Raw genomic sequence first — 20660 nt, forward strand, 5'->3', positions numbered from 1 at the left:
TGAGCTAACAGAAAACACACACACACACACACACACACACTGGGATGCAAAAACAGGGGTGCCAAAAAAATGTATATTAGTGGATACTGTGGTCAAGGTTGCTCAAGCAGTAGTTCACCGTAATCAGAAGTGTCTGGAGGCTGATGGTAACCGCTTTGAGCACCTCTTGTAATAGCAGAAGGCAAATGTGACTTATATTCATCTTTTGTTATCAGTATATATTGAGTATTACAATAGTTTTTTCCTTTCTTAAAATGTGTATACATTTTTTTGGCACCCTCTGTATATTGGTCTCTGCCCCCAGCTCCTGGCACAAGGCTCCTAAACCCTTGTGATTTCCTAAGTGATAAGGGCATTAGTCACATCTCTTGTTCTAAGGAGACTCTGGGTGGCTCCTGGATGTGGGCTGGTCACTGCTAGGACTAAGCCATGATTAGAAGCTTGGAATTTTCAGCCCCACCCCACATTCTCCAGAGAGGGGAGAGGGCTGACAACGGAATTAATCATTGATCATGCCTACGTGAGGAAGCCTCCATAAAATCCCAAAGGGTGTTCAGAGACCTTCCAGGCTGGTAAACACATCCACACCAGGAGGATGACGCACCCCAATTCCACAGGGACAGAAGCTCCTCTGCTCGGGACCCTCCCAGACCTTTCCTATGTATCTCTTCATCTGGCTGCTCATCTGTATCTTTTATCACATCATTTAATAAACTGGTAAACATTAAGGAAATGTTTCCCTTAAGATACACTTTTCCTTGGATACAGACACACTTTTATTAAGTAACTTTGCAAGTTACTTGTAAGGCCAGTTTTGAAAATGCAGTCTTTGTGCCATTCCCCCACCCGTCCTGCCACCTGCTTTGATAAATACACAAGCTCGTTAGAAAAATAATGCTGAAATCAACCTATTTTATGTCTCTGATATATGACCAACTCTACTTCACACCATACCCTAAGTTTTTTTTTTTTAAAAAAAAGTGGCTATTTAAAAGTAGAACTCATACCCAGCTTGGACCAAATTCTTTCCCTAATTTTTATGTCTGTGAGCCACTCTAGGAAATTAATGGAACCTGAGGAAGGGGTAGTTGGAACCTCTGATCTATGGCCTGTCAGTCTGAGGAAAGAAACACACAGTAGGTTTCTACATGGGTAGAAAATTTGAGTTTTTTCCTTTACAAAAAATATTTGTGGTTTTCATTTGCATTTCCCTAATTACTAATATTGTTAAGCACGTTTTTCATGTACTTAATCCATTCCTATACCTCTTTTGTGAAATGTTTGTTCAAGTCTTTAATCCATATTTTTAATTGGGTTTTGTTTTGTGTTCTAGTTCACTATATATACTAAAGTTCTTTGTCATATATAAACTATGAATATTTTCTCCCAGTGTGTAGCTTGCCAGTTTACTTTCTTAAGAAACTTTTGATGAGCAGAAATTTCGAATTTTGATGAAATTCGATTTTTCATTTTTAATGGTTATTTCTATGTCCTGTCAAAAAAGAAATCTTTGCCTATGCCAGATCACAAATTGATTTGGCTATTTTAGAAGATGTATACAATGTTTGCTTTTAGGTCTATAATCCATCTCAATTTTTGCATTTGGTATGAAGTATGAAGTAGGAATCGTACTGCCCCATACTTTTATACAGTTGCTTCATCACCATAAAAAAGTCTACCCTTTTCCCCACAGAACATACAGGCACCCTGGTCAAAAATCAATGACTGTATGTGTGTTTGTCTATTGGACTTTGTATTTTATTCCATTGATCTATTAGTCTATCCTCAATGTCCTTCCACAAAGTCTTAATTATTATAGCTTTACCTTTAAAGTAAACGTTGAAATCACGTAGTTCAAGTCTTCCTTCTTTTACAGAATTGCTTGTGGCTGTTCTAGGTCCTCTGAACTTCTGTATCAGTTTTAGAACCAATATGTCAATTTATATTTTTAATAGTTTGGTGGGATTTCATTGGGATTACACTGACTCAGTAGATAAATGTGGGGAGAACAGCCATCCTAATAATATTGTAGCTTTTAATCCTTAAGCAGGGCATCTTGATACATGAATTTAGGTCATTTGTTTCTCTCAGCAATATTTTGTGGTTTTCAATACAGAAGTCTTATGCATTTTTTATTGAATTTATCTGTAAGTATCTTACACTTTTTCATGCTAATATAATCATTTTGTTTTCAATTTCATTTTCTAAGTGGGTTTGTTTTTTGTGGGGTTTTTTTTGGTAGAATTTTTTAAATTGATTTTGGAATAATAATCATGTATCTTGTGACCTTGCCAAAGTCACTTAATAATTCTAGTTGTTTTGTAAAGTAATTAAGATTTTCTACATATACAATCATATCATTTGGGGGGGGGTAGGGGATACATGTTTTGCTTCTTTTCATTCTTTTTTCTACTTTATTGCACTGGCTAGGATCTCTGGTACAACACTGAACAGACTGATAAGCGCAGACATTCTTGTCTTGTTACCAATTATACGGACAAATCATTAAGGTTTTTATCATTAACTACGACATTAGCTGTAGGTTATTCATAGATGTCCTTCTAAAAGCTCAGGAAGTTCTTCTTTTCCTACTTTAAAGAGAATTTCTATAATGAATGGATAGTCCATGTTGTCAAATGCTTTTTCTGCATCTATTGAAATGATTACATCATTTTTCTCCCTTATTTTATTACTACAGTAAATTATACTGAAAAATATTCAAATGCCCAATTAAGATGTATGCCATTTGGTTATAATATATTACCTTTTCCATTTATTGCTGGATTCAATTTGCTAATATTTTGTTGAGGATTTTCAAGTGTGTGTTCATAAGGGATACTGGTGCGTAGCACTCTCTTTTTATAATGCCCTTGTCTAGTTTTGATATCAGGGTTATGCTTACCTCATAAAATGAGTTAGGAAATGTTCCCTATTCCTCTATTTTCTGAAAAAGTTTGTGGAAGCTTAGTCTTATTTCTTTTAATGTTTGTAAAATTTACCAGGAAAATCATCTGAGGCCCTAAGTTTCCTTTGCATGAAAGTTTTCAATTACAAATTCAATTATTTAACACATATAGGGATATTCAGATTTTCCTTTTTTTTTCAGTTTTGATTATGTCTTTCGAGGACTCTGTCTATATCATTCAGGTTACTGAATTTCTTGGCATAAAGTTATTTATGTCCTTATTATGCTTTTAGTATTTGTGGGATCTGTATTGATATCCCCTCTTTCATTCCTGACAATGATAACTTCAGCATCCTCTTTTATTTCTCATCTACCCTGTTAGGGGTTCATCACTTTTTTAAAGAGATTTTTATAAAAATATAGCTAACATACAATATTACACTAGTTTCAGGTGGCACTACACAGAGTTATTATCACATTATTGAGAATATTCCCCTATGCTAAAGAAAGATCACCATGAGAAGTCCAGCAAAAATCTGACTGTACCACGCTATTAAAATATTATTGACTATATTCGCTGTGCTGTATATTACATCCCCAACACTTATTCGTTTTATATCTGGAACTTTGAACCTCTTATTCTTCTTTATCTTCCCCCCCTTTTAATTTTTCAACTAGAGTCAAATTCAGTATTATTTTATATTAGTTTCAGGTGTACAGCATAATAGACATTTACATAATGTAGGAAGTGATCACCATGATTAGTACCTACCTGGCACTATACATAGTTTTCACCATACTATTGATTATATTCCCTATACTTTACATCCCCATGACTACTTTGCAACAACCAATTTGTACTTGATTCCTTCCACCTTTCACCTACTCCCAACACCCTCCCATCTGGCAACCATCAAAATGTTCTCTGCATCTATGAGTTTGTTTGTTTCGTTTATTTTGTTTGTTAGATTCCACTTATAAGTGAAATCATATGATATTTGTCTTTCACTGTGTGACTTAGTACACTCAACGAAATACCCTATAGGTCCATCCATGTTGTCACAGATGGCAAGATTTTGCTCTTTTTTATGGCTGAGTTATATTTCATTGTATATATGTATCACTTCTTCTTTACCTATTCATCCATTCAGGAATACCAAGGTTGTCTTCATATCTTGGCTACTGTAAATAATGTTGCAATGAACACATGGATGAGCATATCCCCTCGAAATAGCATTTTGGATTTGTTTGAATAAATACCCAGAGGTGGCATTACTGGGTCCTTCTTGGTCTCTTGTTATAGCTTTTGTTTTGAAGTCTATTTTGTCGGGTATAAGTGTTGCTAACCTAGCTTTTGTTTGTTTGTTTGTTTCTAATTTCATGAAATATATTTTTCCATCCCTTTACTTTCAGTCTATGTGTGTCTTTCCATCTAAAGTGAGTCTACAGTAAGCAGCGTACGTAAGGATCTTGTTTTCTTATCCATTCCGCTCGCCTCTTTTGATTGGAGCATTTAATACATTTACATTGAAAGTTATTGTTGATAGGTATGTAGTTATTGCCATTTTATTATTCATTTGTATACTTTTTTCCTCTTAAAGAAGTCCCTCTAAGATTCCTTGTAATACTGATTTGGTGGTGATGAACTCCTTTAGCTTTTTCTTGTCTGGGAAGCTCTTTATATGTCCTTCAATTCTAAATGATAGCTTTGCTGGGTACAGTAATCTTGGTTGCAGGTCCTTGCTTTTCATCACATTGAATATTTTGTATCAATCCCTTCTGGCCTGCAAAGTTTCTATTGAGAAATCAGTTGATGGTCTTATGGGAGCTCCATTGTACATAACTAACTGCTTTTCTCTTGCAGCTTTTAAGATTCTCTCTTTGTCTTTAACCTCTGGCATTTCAATTATGATGTGTCTTAGTGTCGGCCTCTTTGGGTTCACCTTGTTTGGGACTCTCTGTGCTTCCTGGGCTTGTATGTCTATTTCCTTTTCCAGGTTAGGGATGTTTTCAGCCATTATTTCTTCAAATAGATTCTCAATCCCTTGCTTTCTCGCTTCTCCTTCTGGTACCACTATAATGCAAATGTTGGTATGCTTGAGGTTGTCCCAGAGGCCCCTTAAACTCCCCTCAATTTTTTAGATTCTGTTTTCTTTTTGCTCTTCTGACTGGGTGTTTTCTGCTACCTTATCTTCTAAATCGCTGATTTGATCCTCTGCTTCATCTAATCTGTTGATTCCCTGTAAATGTATTCTTAATTTCCATTACTATATTCTTTATTTCTGATTGGTACTGTTTTCTGTTTCCTATCTCCATTTTTATGTTTCCTATCTCTTTGTTGAAGTTCTCCCTGAGACCACTGAGCATCCTTATAACCAATGTTTTAAACTCTGCACCTCATAGATTACTTGTCTCCCTTTTGTTTAGTTCTTTTTCTGGAGCTTTATTTTGTTCTTTTACGTAGGACATCTTTCTTTGTCTTTCCATTTTGGCTGCCTCCTATGTATGTTTCTATGTATTGGTAGAGCTGCTATGTCTCCAGATCTTAGTAGAGTGGCCTTATGTAGTAGGTGTGCTGTGGGGCTCAGTGGCACAATCTTCCTGGTCACTTGACCTGTGCACTCCAGGTGTGTCCCTGTGTGGGCTGTGTGCCCTCCTCTTGCAGTTGAGCCTTGGTTGCTCTTTGTATATCAATGGGAGGAACTGACCCTTGGGCTCACTGGTTGTGAGGACCGGGCAGAGCAGGGTCTTGAATCATCAGGGCGTGGAAAATGAAGGGCATTATCCAGCTGGATAGAGACTCAAGATATGGTGGCCGCCTGTGTCTGCACACAGGGAAGGGGGAGGGCTCAAAAGAGAAACAATGGCCTCTACCAGCTCCTCTGTTCAGGAGAAAGCTGGCCCTCCAGCCACCGTCCTGATGCCAGACAACTCAGTTCTGTACTGTATGTCTCTGTCACCTCTCCAGCTGCTGCCCCAGTGCTGGAGCTGAGAGCCAGTGATTCCATTGGTGGGTAAGTCCATGCAACCCCTTTAAGAGAAGCACCTGGGACTCCAGCTGCCCTCCATCTCACTCAGTCACCATCTTTGCTGGTTTTCACAGCCAGAAATAATGGGTCTTCTCTCCCTGGCACTGGAACCCTGGGGTGGGAAGGGGCTGAGACTCCTCACTCCTCTGGGCGGACCTCTGCAGCCAAAATATCTCTCCTAATTTTTTAATGACCACACATGGGTGTGGGACCAGCCCATTCCACATCTCTGCCCCTCCTACCAGTCTCAAGGTGGCTTCTTCTGTGAGTCCTTAGTTGTAGGGCTTTGGTTCCACAAGATTTCAGGTGATTCTCAATGACGGTTGTTTTGTAGTTTAGTTGTAATTTTGATGTGGTTGTGAGAGAAGGTAAGCAAACCATTTACCTACTGTGCCATGTTGACTAGAAATCCAGGGACTCATCACTTTTATTGATCTTTCCAAGAACACCTTTTGAACTTATTGATTTTTCTATACTATTTGTCCATGTTCTATTTCATTGATTTCTGTTCTTATCTTTATTATTTCCTTTTTTCTACTTACTTTGGATTTCATTTGCTGTTCTTTTCCTACCTCCTTAATGTTATGCATTACTCTTTTTTCCCCCCATTACTCTTTGTAGTGATTGTGTGTTTATGACTTGCCTAGGATTTAAATATTTGGAACAATACCATGACGTTTCCTATTTCTTTCTGTTTCATTCAGAATCCATCACCATTCCCTCATATGAATTTAATTCATGTCCATTTCTTTTTTTAAAATCTCTAAATTAAGAAACAAATATTTAGATGATCAGTTACAACAGAAGCATATAATGTTTGACATAATTCTTATGTCAAGAAGCTTTATTTTAAAATCTCATTTAATGAAGAGATGTTCATATAAACATGCATTAGTCTCCCCTCACTTCTGAAACACCAATGAAAAACACAGAAAAGGATCTTTAAAATATTCAAACTCACAATGTAAAAGAGACGAGGAAAAACCACATTGGATGAGAATAGCAACATATTTTTGGAAAGTCAAAAGTAAATGGACAAGCAGTAAGAGATTTATTTAGCAAGGCAGAGAAAGGTGAAACTAAAAACTCCATGCAAAAGGGACTACCAAAAGAGTAAATTGATTTGTACTACAGAAATCCAGAAAAGTTCAAGAATGGGAAGCATCAGTTAAGGATGAAGGGTGGGGCTTAAAGCCAGGGGCAATACTAAAAGTCTACATAGGGAGCAACTAAATTCCTAGATTCCCCCAACCAACAACTGACCATCCCTCTTCTGCCTCAGCTGGTGACCCAGGGCTGTATTATCTGGAGAAACTACTACCAGGCAGAGAGAAGAAAGGTGGAATGGTGGATTAAGTAAAAGCCCACACAATAGAAATATACCTGGCCTCCTCTGATCTACCACAGAACTGTAGCAGTCTGACATATATACCTTCTCAGCAACCCAGTCTTACTCACTTCCCACCATTAAGGGAGACACGTTTTTATCCCCCTTAGGAGGAACAAAACAAAGATTTGCCCAAGAGAAAAAGAGGAAAAGACTCCAGACACTGACATTTGGGGATCCTCCAAAGGCCTCCCCTTCACCTGTGAATCCCACAAAGCCTTATCAGTCAAATCCCAAAGATTCCAATCAACTTTTTGGTGAGAGAGAGAGAGAGAGAGAGAGAGAGAGAGAGAGAGAGAGAGAACAACAAAGGTCAACCAAAGACGAGAACAAAAAAGTAAAAGTACATATAAAGATGATGGGAGAAAACATTGAAGAAAAATAGGGATTCAAACTAAGATGTCCAAAACCTAAAGCTGAGTTCCAGTAGGAGAGTTACTAGAGAAGAGAAAATCAAAATAATAGAAGAAAAATAAATCATTTATCCTAGAATGAAAGGTAGTGGCTTCTAAATTTAAAAAAAAAGTCCACCAACAGCTCAGTGGAATAAAAGAAGAAAGGAAAGAAAAGGAAAATAAAACCAAGGTAGATACACTGAGATTTCAGATACTGAGGAAAAAGACAAAACCCTACAATCATCCACAAATGAAAAAACTGGTCACATTCCAAAGTTCAGGAATCATAATGGCATATGACTTTTTAACAGTAACACTGGAACACTGAAAACATTGGAGCAATGCCTTCAAAATGCTGAAGAAAAATTTCTATGCAAAAATTTTATAGCGATTAAAACTATTAATCTATTAGGAGGGTAGATAAAGGCATTTTCAGGCATGCAAAGATACAAAAACCTTACTAAGAAAAAACATTTATCTCAGAACGCTGTTAGAAAATATACTCCCCCAAAATGTAGGGAGAAACTGGGGGGAGGGAAAAAAAGGAAAATAAGAAAACATGATATCCCAGAAGCAGAGAATCAAAACCGGGAGAGCAATATAGGCATTCAACAGCCATGAAGCAGGCCTAAAAGTGCAACCTCTCCAAATTACAGAGTATAGATGAAGAGACAACCCGGAAGGAAGGAAGGAAGGAAGGAAGGAAGGAAGGAAGGAAGGAAGGAAGGAAGGAAGGAAGGTGTGATCACCTTATGTATGTCATCAGGCTGAGAAAAGATTCAGAGTGAACCATGAAATAAGGGAATTACTGACTCTGGGGAAAACAAGTTTGCTCAAGAACAGTAATGTAATCATACTTTGACTCATTTGTAAAAGATAAAAAAAGAACACTCTGGAAAAGATATGTTTCCTTTAAATAGTATAGTTCCTTATTCGTAGATAAAAATTTCCAGAAACATGCCTACACTACAAAGGCAAAGGACCTCTATAATATTTTGAACTAAATCAGAACTCAAAAACTTGCTGCCTGATTAGAAATCGTTGGAAAACTCATCGAAAGCAAAGAAAACAGACATATCTTTAAAGACCAGAACTTTGCAGGACTAAAGATTCAAGATCCAGGGGTATCTTTTAATGTCTGCTTAAGTCTCTGACTCAAAACAAAGATGATTTAAAACACCAAAAAGTTTGTTTTAGTAGACAAGCAACTCAACAGCATTTATCATTAATCTCTTTAAATAAGCACTCCAGAATTAAAACCCAATACCTCAGCTATAAACATCCAGCTTAAGGAGAATTATACTAGTGAATCTCCAGGGGTGGGGGTACAGAGAAAACCCGTTCATTCACTCCTGTTCCCACCATGCTCTGCTGAGAATCACTTCTTCAGTGAATCTCGGACTTAAGAGAATGAACTGTCAGGTGCACTGAGGCAGAATGTGGGACTGAGGAAAAGATTAAATACCTCTGAACTTTAAGTACAATAATGCAAGTTTTAAAAGATTCTCTCACACAGCAGCATTACTCACTATAGTCAAAAGGTAGAAATACCCAAATGTCCATCAACAGATGAATGTACAAACAAAATGTTACGTATACATATGATAAAATATTACTCAGTCTTAAAAAGGAAATTCTGACACATACTACAACACAGATGGAGTATAAAACATTACATTGAGCAAAATAAGCCAGACACAAAAAACAAATATTATATAATTCCACTTATATGAGTATCTAGAGTAATCAGATTCAGAGAGGCAGAAAGTAGAATGGTGGCTGCCAGGGGCTGGTGGAAAGCGGAATGGGAGTTAGTGTTTAAGGGGTACAAAGTTTCAGTCTGAGAAATGAAAGACTTCTGGAGGTAGATGGTAGTGACGGATGCACAACAATGTGAATGTATTTAATGTCACTGAGCTGTACACTCAGAAATGGTTAAGATGGTAAATTTTACGTTACGTATGTTTTGCCACAATAAAAAAAGTTTGCAGCAGTAAATCAACTGTAATGAAAAATAAAAAGATTATCCCACAGAATTTAACACCATTGGTGTGTTTTGTTTTTTTTTTGGGGGGGTAGCAATTTGTATCTATAAATATTTCTACCATTACTGCCATTTTGTGAAAGTACTCCACTATAGAAATTACTACAATTCCAAAATTCCAAATTACTGCAATTGCATCAAAAATTTTCGGAGATGACTGACATCAAAGCATAGTACAAGGCTATAGTAATCAAAACAGCATGGTATTGGCATAAAAACAGACACACAGATCAATGAAACAGAATGGAGAGCCCAGAAATGACCACGGCTATCTGGTCATTTAATCTATAACAAAGTAAGCAAGAATTTACGGTGGGGTAAAGACAGCCTGTTCAATAAATGGTGCTGGGAAATCTGGACAGATACATGCAAAAAAATAAAGCGGGACCACCTTCTTACACCATATACAAAAATAAGTTCAAAATGGATTAAAGACTTAAATGCAAGACCCGAAAAACCATAAAACTCCTAGAGGAAAACATATGAAGTAAATTTGCAGACATTACCCTTAGTAATATTTTTACTGATATATCCCCCGGGCAAAAGAAGCAAAGAAAAAATAAATATGTGGGATTACATCAAACTAAAAAGTTTTTTCAAAGCAAAGGAAACCATTAATAAAACAAAAAGACAACCTACTGAATGGGAGAAGATATATGCTAATGATATATCTGATAAGGGGTTAATATACAAAATTTATAAAAAACATACAACTCAACACCGAAAAAAAACCACACACAATTAAAAAATGGGCAGAGGACATAAGAGACATTTTTCTACAGGACATACAGATGGTCAACAGACATATGAAAAAATGCTCAACGTCACTAATCATTAGAGAAATGCAAATAAAAACCACAATGAGCTATCACCTCACTCCTGTCAGAATGGCTATCATCAAGAAATCCACAAACAAGTGCTGGCCAGGATGTGGAGAAAAGGGAACCCTCCTGCACTGTTGGTGGGATTGCAGATTAGTGCAGCCACTATGGAAAACAGTACGGAGGTACCTCAAAAAATTGAAAATCGAACTATCTTATGACCCAGCAATTCCAGTCCTGGGTATCTATCCAAAGAAATCCAAAATACTAATTTGAAAAAATATATGCACCCCTATGTTTACTGCAGCACTATTCACAATAGCCAAGACATGGAAACACTCCAAATGCCCATTGGTAGATGACTGGATAAAGAAACTGTGGCACATTTATACAGTGGAGTATTACTCAGCCATAAAGAAGAATGAAATTTTACTATTTGCAATGATATGGATGGACCTAGAGAATAGTATGCTAAGTGAAATAAGTCAGACGGAAAAAGACAAATACCATATGGTATCACTTATATGTGGAATCTAAAGAACAGAATAAATGAACAAACAAAACAGAAATAGGCTCAGAGATATAGGGGGGGAAACCTGATGGTTGCTAGATGGGAGAGGGGATGGGGGAGAAGCAAAAGGGATTAGACAGCACAAATTAGTAGTCACAATATAGCCACGGGGATATGAAACACAGTTTGAGGAATATAATCAATAATGTTGTAAAGATTATGTAGGGTACCAAATGGGCACTTGTCTTATTAGGGAGAACACTTCATGGTCTGTGTAGATGCATGACCACTGCGCTACACACCTGAAGGTGAAGTTGAATAATATTGAATGTCAAGTATAATTCAATACATATACATATAGACTCACGGGATGTGCAGTACAGCATAGGGAACATAGCCCGTGGAATTGTAACAGATACATACAATGTCAGACAGGTAGTATATTGGGGGGGTTATCACTTCGTGAGGGGTGTAAATGTCTAACTAGTACATTGTTTTGTACACCTGAAACTAAAAACAAACAAACAAAATTTTTTTCAGAGATGAAAAAACTTTTAAGCTCATGTATACTAGTGGTTTTCACTCTTAGGAATTAACCAGAGATGTCCCAGGGATTATTCTGGGGAACGAAGGCAGATAATACTATAGAGCCTTGTCCCACCCCACAACACTTAGCTCATCAGGCTTGTGCATGAGATTTCATTTTTAAAAAGTAGTGAAAAACTGGATCAATCCTCATTCTCTTATCTCTCTGTCTCTCTCTGTCTCTCTCTCTCCCCTCTCTTCTAATTATTCACCATATAAAATAATTAAAGTCACTATTCTATTTCAAGGCCTGAATTGAGATCAGAGTTAAGTGACACACTCAAGGTCACAGAGACAGTGATGATGCTAGGACAGAAATCAGGATTCCAAAATTCACTAAAACTGTTAATCCGAGATAGCAAAGTTTAAAAGGTAAAGTTTTCACAATTTAACCAGCAGTAAATGCCTTGATAATTTATAATTACTGTTCTAGTTTTAAGATAAAGCTCTACTGAGTAGGCTCATCATGGACTTAAGGGTACTAATGATTAACTGGGGGAATTTAAAACTCTTTAAAACTACTTCCTAGATGTTCCATAACACGACTGAGCCCTTTTCTCCTCAAATGTAATGAAGACACATGAGATACTAAAGACCTCTTGGTCTCAACAAAGACATGCCCTTAAACATAGAACATAGGGCTCCAAAACGTTTAGCTTAAGCTCCAAAATGGATCTGTACACACCATTATTTATTTCCAATGTTAGCTTTTAAGTCAGTGTTTCTTCTTGTACGATTCTGATATGTTGTGAAGATAAAAGGGCTGTTCTTCCACAATAACAATTGCATTTGCAGCATCCTAAATGATTCAGTACAGAGAGCATTCACACATTATTCAGCATGAGAGCACGGACTATAACGGAATACCTACTTCTGTCCATGTCAAATTTATATACGGAACATAGTTTTAGCACAAGCCTGTCACAGTTATAATACCCCTGGGGTATTAAAAAGACTTACAGTGCCTAGAACAGGCCAATCAAGATGGAAATCTAAAAGGCAGCCACATATTTTCCTTGTTTTACAGCTTAATCTTTCATTTAAAGAGCCAAAGGGCAAAATGTTAACATCTGCTACATCTAGATAGTAGTATAGGAGTCTCTATTATTATAACACTCATTTTTTTATATGTTGGAAATGTTTATAATTTTAACCAACAATCATCAAAAATCAGGGTTTCCTGTTCAGGTTCTCTCCTTACTTTCCAAGGACTTACAGGAAAAGAATGATCTTTTTTTTTTTTTTTAAGGAAAGAAACTGAGAGATTTAAACAAATTTCTGAATGCCTGAAAGCAGATAAAAATGTGTAGACAAAGCAAAACTGATCAACTCCACAAGAAGAGAAGAGACTCTGGTTTCAAAGACTAATCAACCGGCTGCAATGCAGCACCTTGTTTAGATCCTGCTTTAAACTTTTAAAAAAAAAAAAAAAGCTGAGGTTATATACTTATTTGGTGATATTAAAGAATCATTTATTCTATTAGATATAATAATGGTATTGTGATTATGTTTTTAAAAAGTAAGTCCTGTCTTTTAGAAATACATCCTGAAATATTAATAAATAGAATAATATGTCTGAGGTTGGGTTAAAACTAAGGGGTGGGGGGAATGGAGGAATAGATAAAAACAATATTAGCCACAGTAACTGCTGAAGCTGCTAAAGCTGACTGATAAATATATACAGATTCATTTACCACTCTCTAGTTTGGGATATATTTACAACTTTCCATAATAAGGGGTTTTAAAAAAAAAAATAGTAATAGAAAAAACTACAGCCCATAACACATGGTGGGAGCAAAGCATGCAGCAGAGATGAGAGAGAAATAATGGACCCAACAGAATCTTAGAGAAGATCCATAGTTGGAAGGTATGAAGACCTAGAAACAGATGAGTTAATTAAAATTCTTCCTAGAAAAAAGTCTAATCAGTTCTCCTTTCCTCTCCACCCTCGCCCCCCCCACCCCCCAAAAAAAGAGCAAGTCTCTAAAGAAAATAAGCATAGTCTTTGGAGAGAAATACGCCTCCTAGGGTGTATGTTGACCCTATCCATTCTGGCATCTAGAATACTCATGGCCTGACAGCCAGCTCTCAAAACATTTACAGAAAAGTAAAGTCAAGCTCACCAGTTGACCATCAATAACCAGAGCTTCCAATCAGCCTTCTAATTTCCTCATCCTCAACAATCAATGGATAACCAAGAATTATAAGACATGTGGAAAAAAACTAACACAAAGGAGAAAGACAAGGATAAAAGAAAAACTGACCTTTGAGGAAACAGTTTACCCAGAGGTTAGAAAAGAACTTCAAAATTCCAGATTTTATATCCATAAATTAAGAATAGGATACTAAGAAAAAGCCACAATCCATTTGTGGAAATTAAAATCAATTGTCAAAATAGAATATTCCATAGAAGGTTCAAAAAATAAAGGAAATCTCTTAAGATACAGAGCAAGAAAACAAAGAGATGAAAAATATGAAAAGAAAATTCAAAGACCCAGGGACTTGAATTCAACACCCAAAAAACACACATTTCAGGAAGAGAAATAGGAAAACCATGCAGGAGTCTATCAAAACAAAACCAGCAGAAATTTTCTCAGAAACAGATACTGTGTTTCCCCAAAAATAAGACCTACCCCGACAATTAGCTCCAATGCATCTTTTGGAACAAAAATTAATATAAGACCCGGTCTTATTTTACTATAATATAAGACCAGGTCTTATGTAATAAAATATAAGACAGGGTACAATGCAATATAATACCCGGTATAATATAACATAATGCCAGGTCTTATATTAATTTTTGCTCCAAAAAACACATTATAGCTGATTGTTCGGCTAGGTCTTATTTTTGGGGAAACACGGTACATGAGTCTTCAAACTAAAACAATTTATTCAGTACACAGAAAAGATGATCTAAATCTCAACATATCCTTATATAATTATAGACCACCAAGAATTTTAAAAAAAAAAGCAAAAAGTTTCCAGTGAGAGATAGAAATAGGTAATACATACAAGTAACATCTCTGCTACGATTACATAGATTTGCACATTGTACCCAAAACTTACCTTGTACTTACACTCACCACAATGCCATTCTCCACCCATCTGTTCTCTCCACCTATCTGTTCTCTACCTGTCTTCCCAAACCCAATTCAAATCTTGTTCCTTTGTGAAACTTTTCACCAAGTTGTTTATATAAAGTGATCTTACCCACTCCTTGCACCATTCATTGGACATTCAATCTGTATTACCTTATGCCTTACTTCTCGAATTGCTGTAGCCAACTATCATTTCTTGGAATTTATTTAAATAAGGGCACAGTCTTAATTTTTTATTTTTTATTTTTATTTTTGGTTCTTTCACAGAATCCTGCAGCCAGGAGACATCAAATGTCAGATGATCTGAAACTGGTTCCTGGGACATATTTTAACTTCATTAGTTGCTTATATTTCATCTTGTCTTTTAGAAGACATAAACACATAATAGCACAGAGATGTCTTTTTCAAAGCCCCCACAAGCTGCAAGTTTTATTTTCTAACTGCAAACTACGTATCCCCAACAGTGAACAACAGTGGTTTTAGTGCCTGACAGTACACAATTCAAGGTTAACGGAAGTGGGTGGGAAGGCAGAGGAGACAGGCCACCCTAAGTTATGAAACAACTGCCTTTGACCAATATCTATGCAGGTAGTTGCTATTCCTCATCCAAATAATAAACCAATGCAACAATAAAATTCAAACAAAGTCTGGGTCTAAAATTTTACAGACCAGAATCAAATTTTAAAGATTCTATCAAAGAGTAAAAATGCCTATGACTTGTCCTCTAAAACTTTTAGCACCTGCTGAAAAGAGACGAAGGATAAGAAACCTAGCTGGTTACAGGATTATTATGAAGTAGGTTTAAAAAAAAAAAAATCTGACTGACTCAAATGTTAGAAAAGGCTTTTTTTCACCCTGTTTACTGTTCATTTAAAAAAAAATTGTTCATGAACCCCCTATACATGAGAAAACTCTTGAGGGATCAGGGTATAAATATATGTGAATGATTTTCCAGTTCTAAATATGAGTCAGGTTGTCTTTCTTGGGGGGGGGGGGGGTCGGCAGGGGGAGCTTAAAAAGAAGAAAAATCTGTTAAGTGTAGCTATTATTGTACATCCTTTGTTTCCTAGACTTCAAATTATACGGTTCAGCTAGCAACCAAGATAATAGAAATGGACTATGTTCAAGAATTAGTTCTGTACTAGCTTTCACTAAAAGTTCTAGGAAAGGAGGAAGGAGGTCCTTTTAAGAGTGTTTCCTTACTGCTGGAGCTCTGACTAAGAAGTACTAAGAGTTTCCTTCCTCAATACCATAGCCCCATTTGATGTTTCAGAGAAGCTGACTCTAGGCTGAGCTCTGACAAGAAATCTCATGGTAAGTACCAGTGTAATAAAATTGACAGACACCATTCCCAGTGAAATAAACTGTTACTTCAGTTTTCATTTAAATTATCTTTCACTTCCTTCAAGGTTATAGGTGAAAGTATTAAGAGCAGATGCACACGTGTAGTCACTACTCCCTTCTAGATACTGCTATTTTCAAAATAAAATATTTTCAGCACTCCTACTGCTGCAAGATACTCATCCTTCTACCAATCTGTTACTTTTTCCAAATACAATGCATATCTAACATCAAAAGAAAAGAAAATAGCAATAAATGTGCCTCTTTGGGAAGAATAAACATATCTGTAGTCTAATAATAAAGTGTGAATACAAATTGTTGAGAAATTATTAAAAACTATAAAATGATGTATTCTGACAGTTTTTTTTAATCACACTTTCCACCACTTGCTTTATAATTCTCAACACCAGAACTAGGTGAAACTTATTTGTATGGACATGAATATAAATGTAAAAACCACTCCTTTTGACCCTGTTCATGATAGTTTTTTCGGGGGGAGAAAGACATTATTAATTAATGTATCACTTCGATTCAAAGGTTTCTGTAAAATATTATTCTGGAGGCATTATTTTAAATTAACTAACATGTTTCTAATACTTTCAGTGAGACATTATAACATCATTTCTATTTTTAATAAAAATATTCAGGGAACAAATTTTTAAAACATTCACTGACGCCTATACACTGACATATATACATTTTTTCAATTTACTATGACATGGAAATCTCTCAGGAATTCAGTTTATTAAGAATGGGGATCTATTCTGTCACCTAGTCAGTGGGGATAGTTTGTGCAGATCTACAGGAGAGAGTTAAGTTACCTAAATAGCACTTACAATTTAACTGGAAATCCAGAAGGAAAGGTATAAACAATATTCTCAGTTCAGTGAGAGGTAAATTAAAAAGACATAAATATATCTGGATCTTCAGTGATTTTTTTCCCTTCAAGGACACTTTAAAAAGGTATGTTTACCTACTTCCGACTACAGCACCAATACCTTTCTATTTAAGTTCAAATAAAAATATTTCAAATGGCCCATAAAAATAACAGAAATACCATCCCCTCAACTTGAAAAAAATTCACAAAATACCGTAACTTTAAAACCTTTGCTTGAGTTGAGCCTTTTATTTGATTACCAGAAATACTCACATGTGTGGGTTTTGAACTCCTGTAGGATTGGGATTCAGAGTAAACCTTGCTGTAGATTTGAAAGGTGGATTTGCAAAATTCAACTTCAGTGCTTTGCGTTTACCTAAGAAATAACAAATAAAAAGTAAAAGTTTCAAGTACTATAAAACAGGTACTATTCTGAGGGCATAAGAAATTCACACCAAAAGGCAGAAAAATTGGCTTTAACATATAGTTAATATAATATTTTGAAAGGCAACAAAGAATTTCTCAGAATTAAGAAAAAGTAAATAATATGATCTAAAGTTATTACTACTCATAAATTATTCATTATGTTCCAGTGAAACAGAAAACAATGCTCACTATTTCACGTTTATATGGTTCAGAGATGCTAACACTTTTGCAAATGAAAATACCACTATAAAAATCATTTACCTCAACAGATATATTGGATAATACTAAACTCTACCTTGCCAATGTTATACTTTAATGCCTTAGTTTAATAAAAATAGTTTTGCCTCAAATGTAATAGAAACAACTGACTGAAGAATCTAAAGCATTTGCAACCATGTGGGTTAAAAAATATCATGGTAGAGTGAACTTCAAATTAATAGCATGGGTATTCCAAATAATCATTTATTTGGAGCAATTTCTTTGGAGTGGGGAGGGAGAAGGTATCAATATTTTATATTATACAAACCGAACAAGTCCATTATGAAAAAGCCAGAAAATTCAAAAGAGATAAAACAAAAATATATATTACATATACACCTATAAAATATATTCGGTTTTAAAAAATATTTATATAAACATAAATTCAACTACCCCAAACTAATCATCTATTGCAGACTATTTTCTATACATAGATACAGACATTATTTTTTTCTCTACAATTAAAATCACACCACAATTCTGTTTTATAACATGCTTTACTGACTGACCATACTTCTATCTATATCAATAAATCTTACAAATCATTTCTTTAGGAGTCTAGTGTATAGAAACTTTGTAACAGACTTGGGTTTTTAAGCATTTCTAAGCACATCTTGGTTTCATGTACATATTAGGCATATTTTTTCCAGCATTCTCTCTTCACCATTTATTATACATATTCTACCTTCTCAAACATCTCTGCAATCCAAACACTTTCCCACCTCAGTGGATTCAAAGACTTATTACACAGCTCACGCTGCTCAGCCTAGCATTTTCGATGAGGTTTGAAAGTCTGAGTGTGCCATACTCGCTGGACGAGACTGCAGGGCAAGAGCACAGATGTGGCTCCTGGATCCGCTCCCAGGGGTGGGCCTTTCTACAGCATTATGTGAATTCCCAAGGCCAGACCCATCGTTTTCAGAAATAAGCATAATACAGCATGATTTTTCCACTTAATTTGCCTTTCAGACACCAAGAATTTACTTTAAAGTGATTTTTGTTTGACAACAAGTAGAGCAAGGACATTCAAATCAAACATGCAAAAGGTACTCTGAAAAGTGGCATATTTGGCTGTATTAAAAAAGCAAATTCTGTATATTACAAAAAAAACTATAAGAAATTAAAATGCAAAAATTTTAACTCAAATTGGGAAAATCCTTATAAAATCAGGAACGCTAAATAAAGATATCACACAAATCAAGAAAAATAGAAAAACTAGCAAGGGTATGAACAGTAAAGCAAAATTAAAGAATTATGAAAGGCACCATCACCAAAAACAGTTAATATTTTTGTTCATGTGAAATTGGCAAAGTTTAGAGGTTTTATTTTATACATACATATTTTTTTAATGATAACATGTTAATCAAAATGACTAGATAAAATAATCACTAGTACAATACTCATACATTGTTGGTAGAGAAGTAAATTGATGTAACTTTTCTGGTGAGAGGTTTAGCAATATACAAGAAAAATTTTAAATGAATGTATTCTTTTACTTCTTGGAACTTTGTCTTTGGAAATGTTTAAAGGCAGAGGAGTATTCCCAGGCCTTGAAACCTAATGGAATTTCCCCTGCTGGATTCTGAAATTGCTTGGGACTGCTGACTCCTTTCTTCCTCCAGTTGTCTCCTATTCTCCCTTCAATTTTATCCAATGCCTAACCCACCAGTGCATTTTGGAAACAGACAGATAACTTGTCTTCTTGTTTCTAGGTTCAGAGAGAGAAAGGAATTTTGTGTCAAATGGATCACACTCAGAGTCTCGCCCACATACCTGATCGAGAGGACTTTGGTGATGAGACTCGGAACTGCTGAGCTGATGCTGCCTACGTGAGAGCTGGATTTGACCTGATGCTACGAGTTAAGAATTTTAGGGACACTGGAGTAGGGTAAATGTATTTTGCATGTGGGGCAGATGTGAATATTTGGGGGCCAGAAGGCAGACTAAATAGTGGCCCCCAAAGATACCAGGTCCTAATCCCTGGAACCTATGAATGTTACTTTATATGGTAAAATTAAGTTAAGGACTTTTGTAATCATAAATTTGAATAAGCACAATGCCCACAAACTCCCCAAATCAAACGCTGAACACCTACCCGGTACATCATCCATGATCTGTATATGGTGAAAAACTGATAAAAGAGTAAGATCAAATGCAGGACAGTAAGTGAACAAAGAATCATTGTGAAAACTATCCAAAGAAAAACACCCAAATTGGCCATTTCTACAAAAGCCCAATTTGAAGGGACAGTAGCTAACCTCTGCAGGCAAATAAAATCTATTACTACAATAAAAACTTACTCAAACTGTTTTATTGAAAACAAATATTTATACATAAAACACACACAGAGATTCCTTTTCAGCATTACATTCACATTTAAACAAAAATAAACTGTGGTCTTTAAAGGACATTTACTGCACAAACAAGCACGCACGTGTGTTAACAGAATGTGACTTAACTTCCATAAATCAGATTTAAACACACTCTACACTTCAGAAATATCTGCAACTAACTTGAAAACTATGCAAGTACTGTAGTCTGATCTTTCACTACTAGAATATACTAAATAATTCTATAAAACTTAAAAGCCTCTGTAAGCAAAGATGACTCAGAGCCTAAAACTGGTGCCAGGAGGTTTCAAGTAAGATCCAGCTCCATGGCCTGTTCTCAGCAGTGTACCCCAACTCGCCAAATGATGATCAGTTTAACGTGAACCCACAAGGCAGTCTTGAGGAGGAAAAGGAACACCCCAGAAAGTCAACCTAAGGTGAGATTCAGGAAAGGGGTAGAAAGAGGCAACTTTTACAATGCTTTCAAGGGCTATTTCTGGCTAGCTGTTGCTGATCTGTAGGCATGAGCCGTTGTTTGTTTTGTTTTTTAAACATCTCTCCTCCAATTAGCTTTCTCTAAGAACCTCTTTAGGACTGGTCTTTCTCAAGGGCTCCCAAAACTAAACCCTAAGGGCAACCTGTCACCATGTAGT

General features: G+C 35.9%; 1 protein-coding gene across 5 annotated transcripts in view; it reads right to left on the reverse strand.

The window, feature by feature from the left end:
• MAP2K4 (mitogen-activated protein kinase kinase 4) overlaps positions 1-20660 on the reverse strand; it is a 115699-nt gene that overhangs the window by 64893 nt on the left and 30146 nt on the right. For 2 of the 5 annotated variants that reach the window (XM_074320702.1, XM_074320700.1), the window contains one exon: positions 17267-17369. In XM_074320702.1, the coding sequence (XP_074176803.1) occupies positions 17267-17369 (103 nt within the window). Of the gene's footprint in view, positions 1-17266; positions 17370-19772; positions 19809-20660 lie in introns of all 5 variants that reach the window. The other 3 variants (XM_074320699.1, XM_074320698.1, XM_074320701.1) reach the window with 3 other exon arrangements.

The sequence above is a fragment of the Rhinolophus sinicus genome, linkage group LG15 (genome assembly GCF_036562045.2).
Source record: "Rhinolophus sinicus isolate RSC01 linkage group LG15, ASM3656204v1, whole genome shotgun sequence".
Classification (NCBI taxonomy): Eukaryota; Metazoa; Chordata; class Mammalia; order Chiroptera; family Rhinolophidae; genus Rhinolophus; species Rhinolophus sinicus.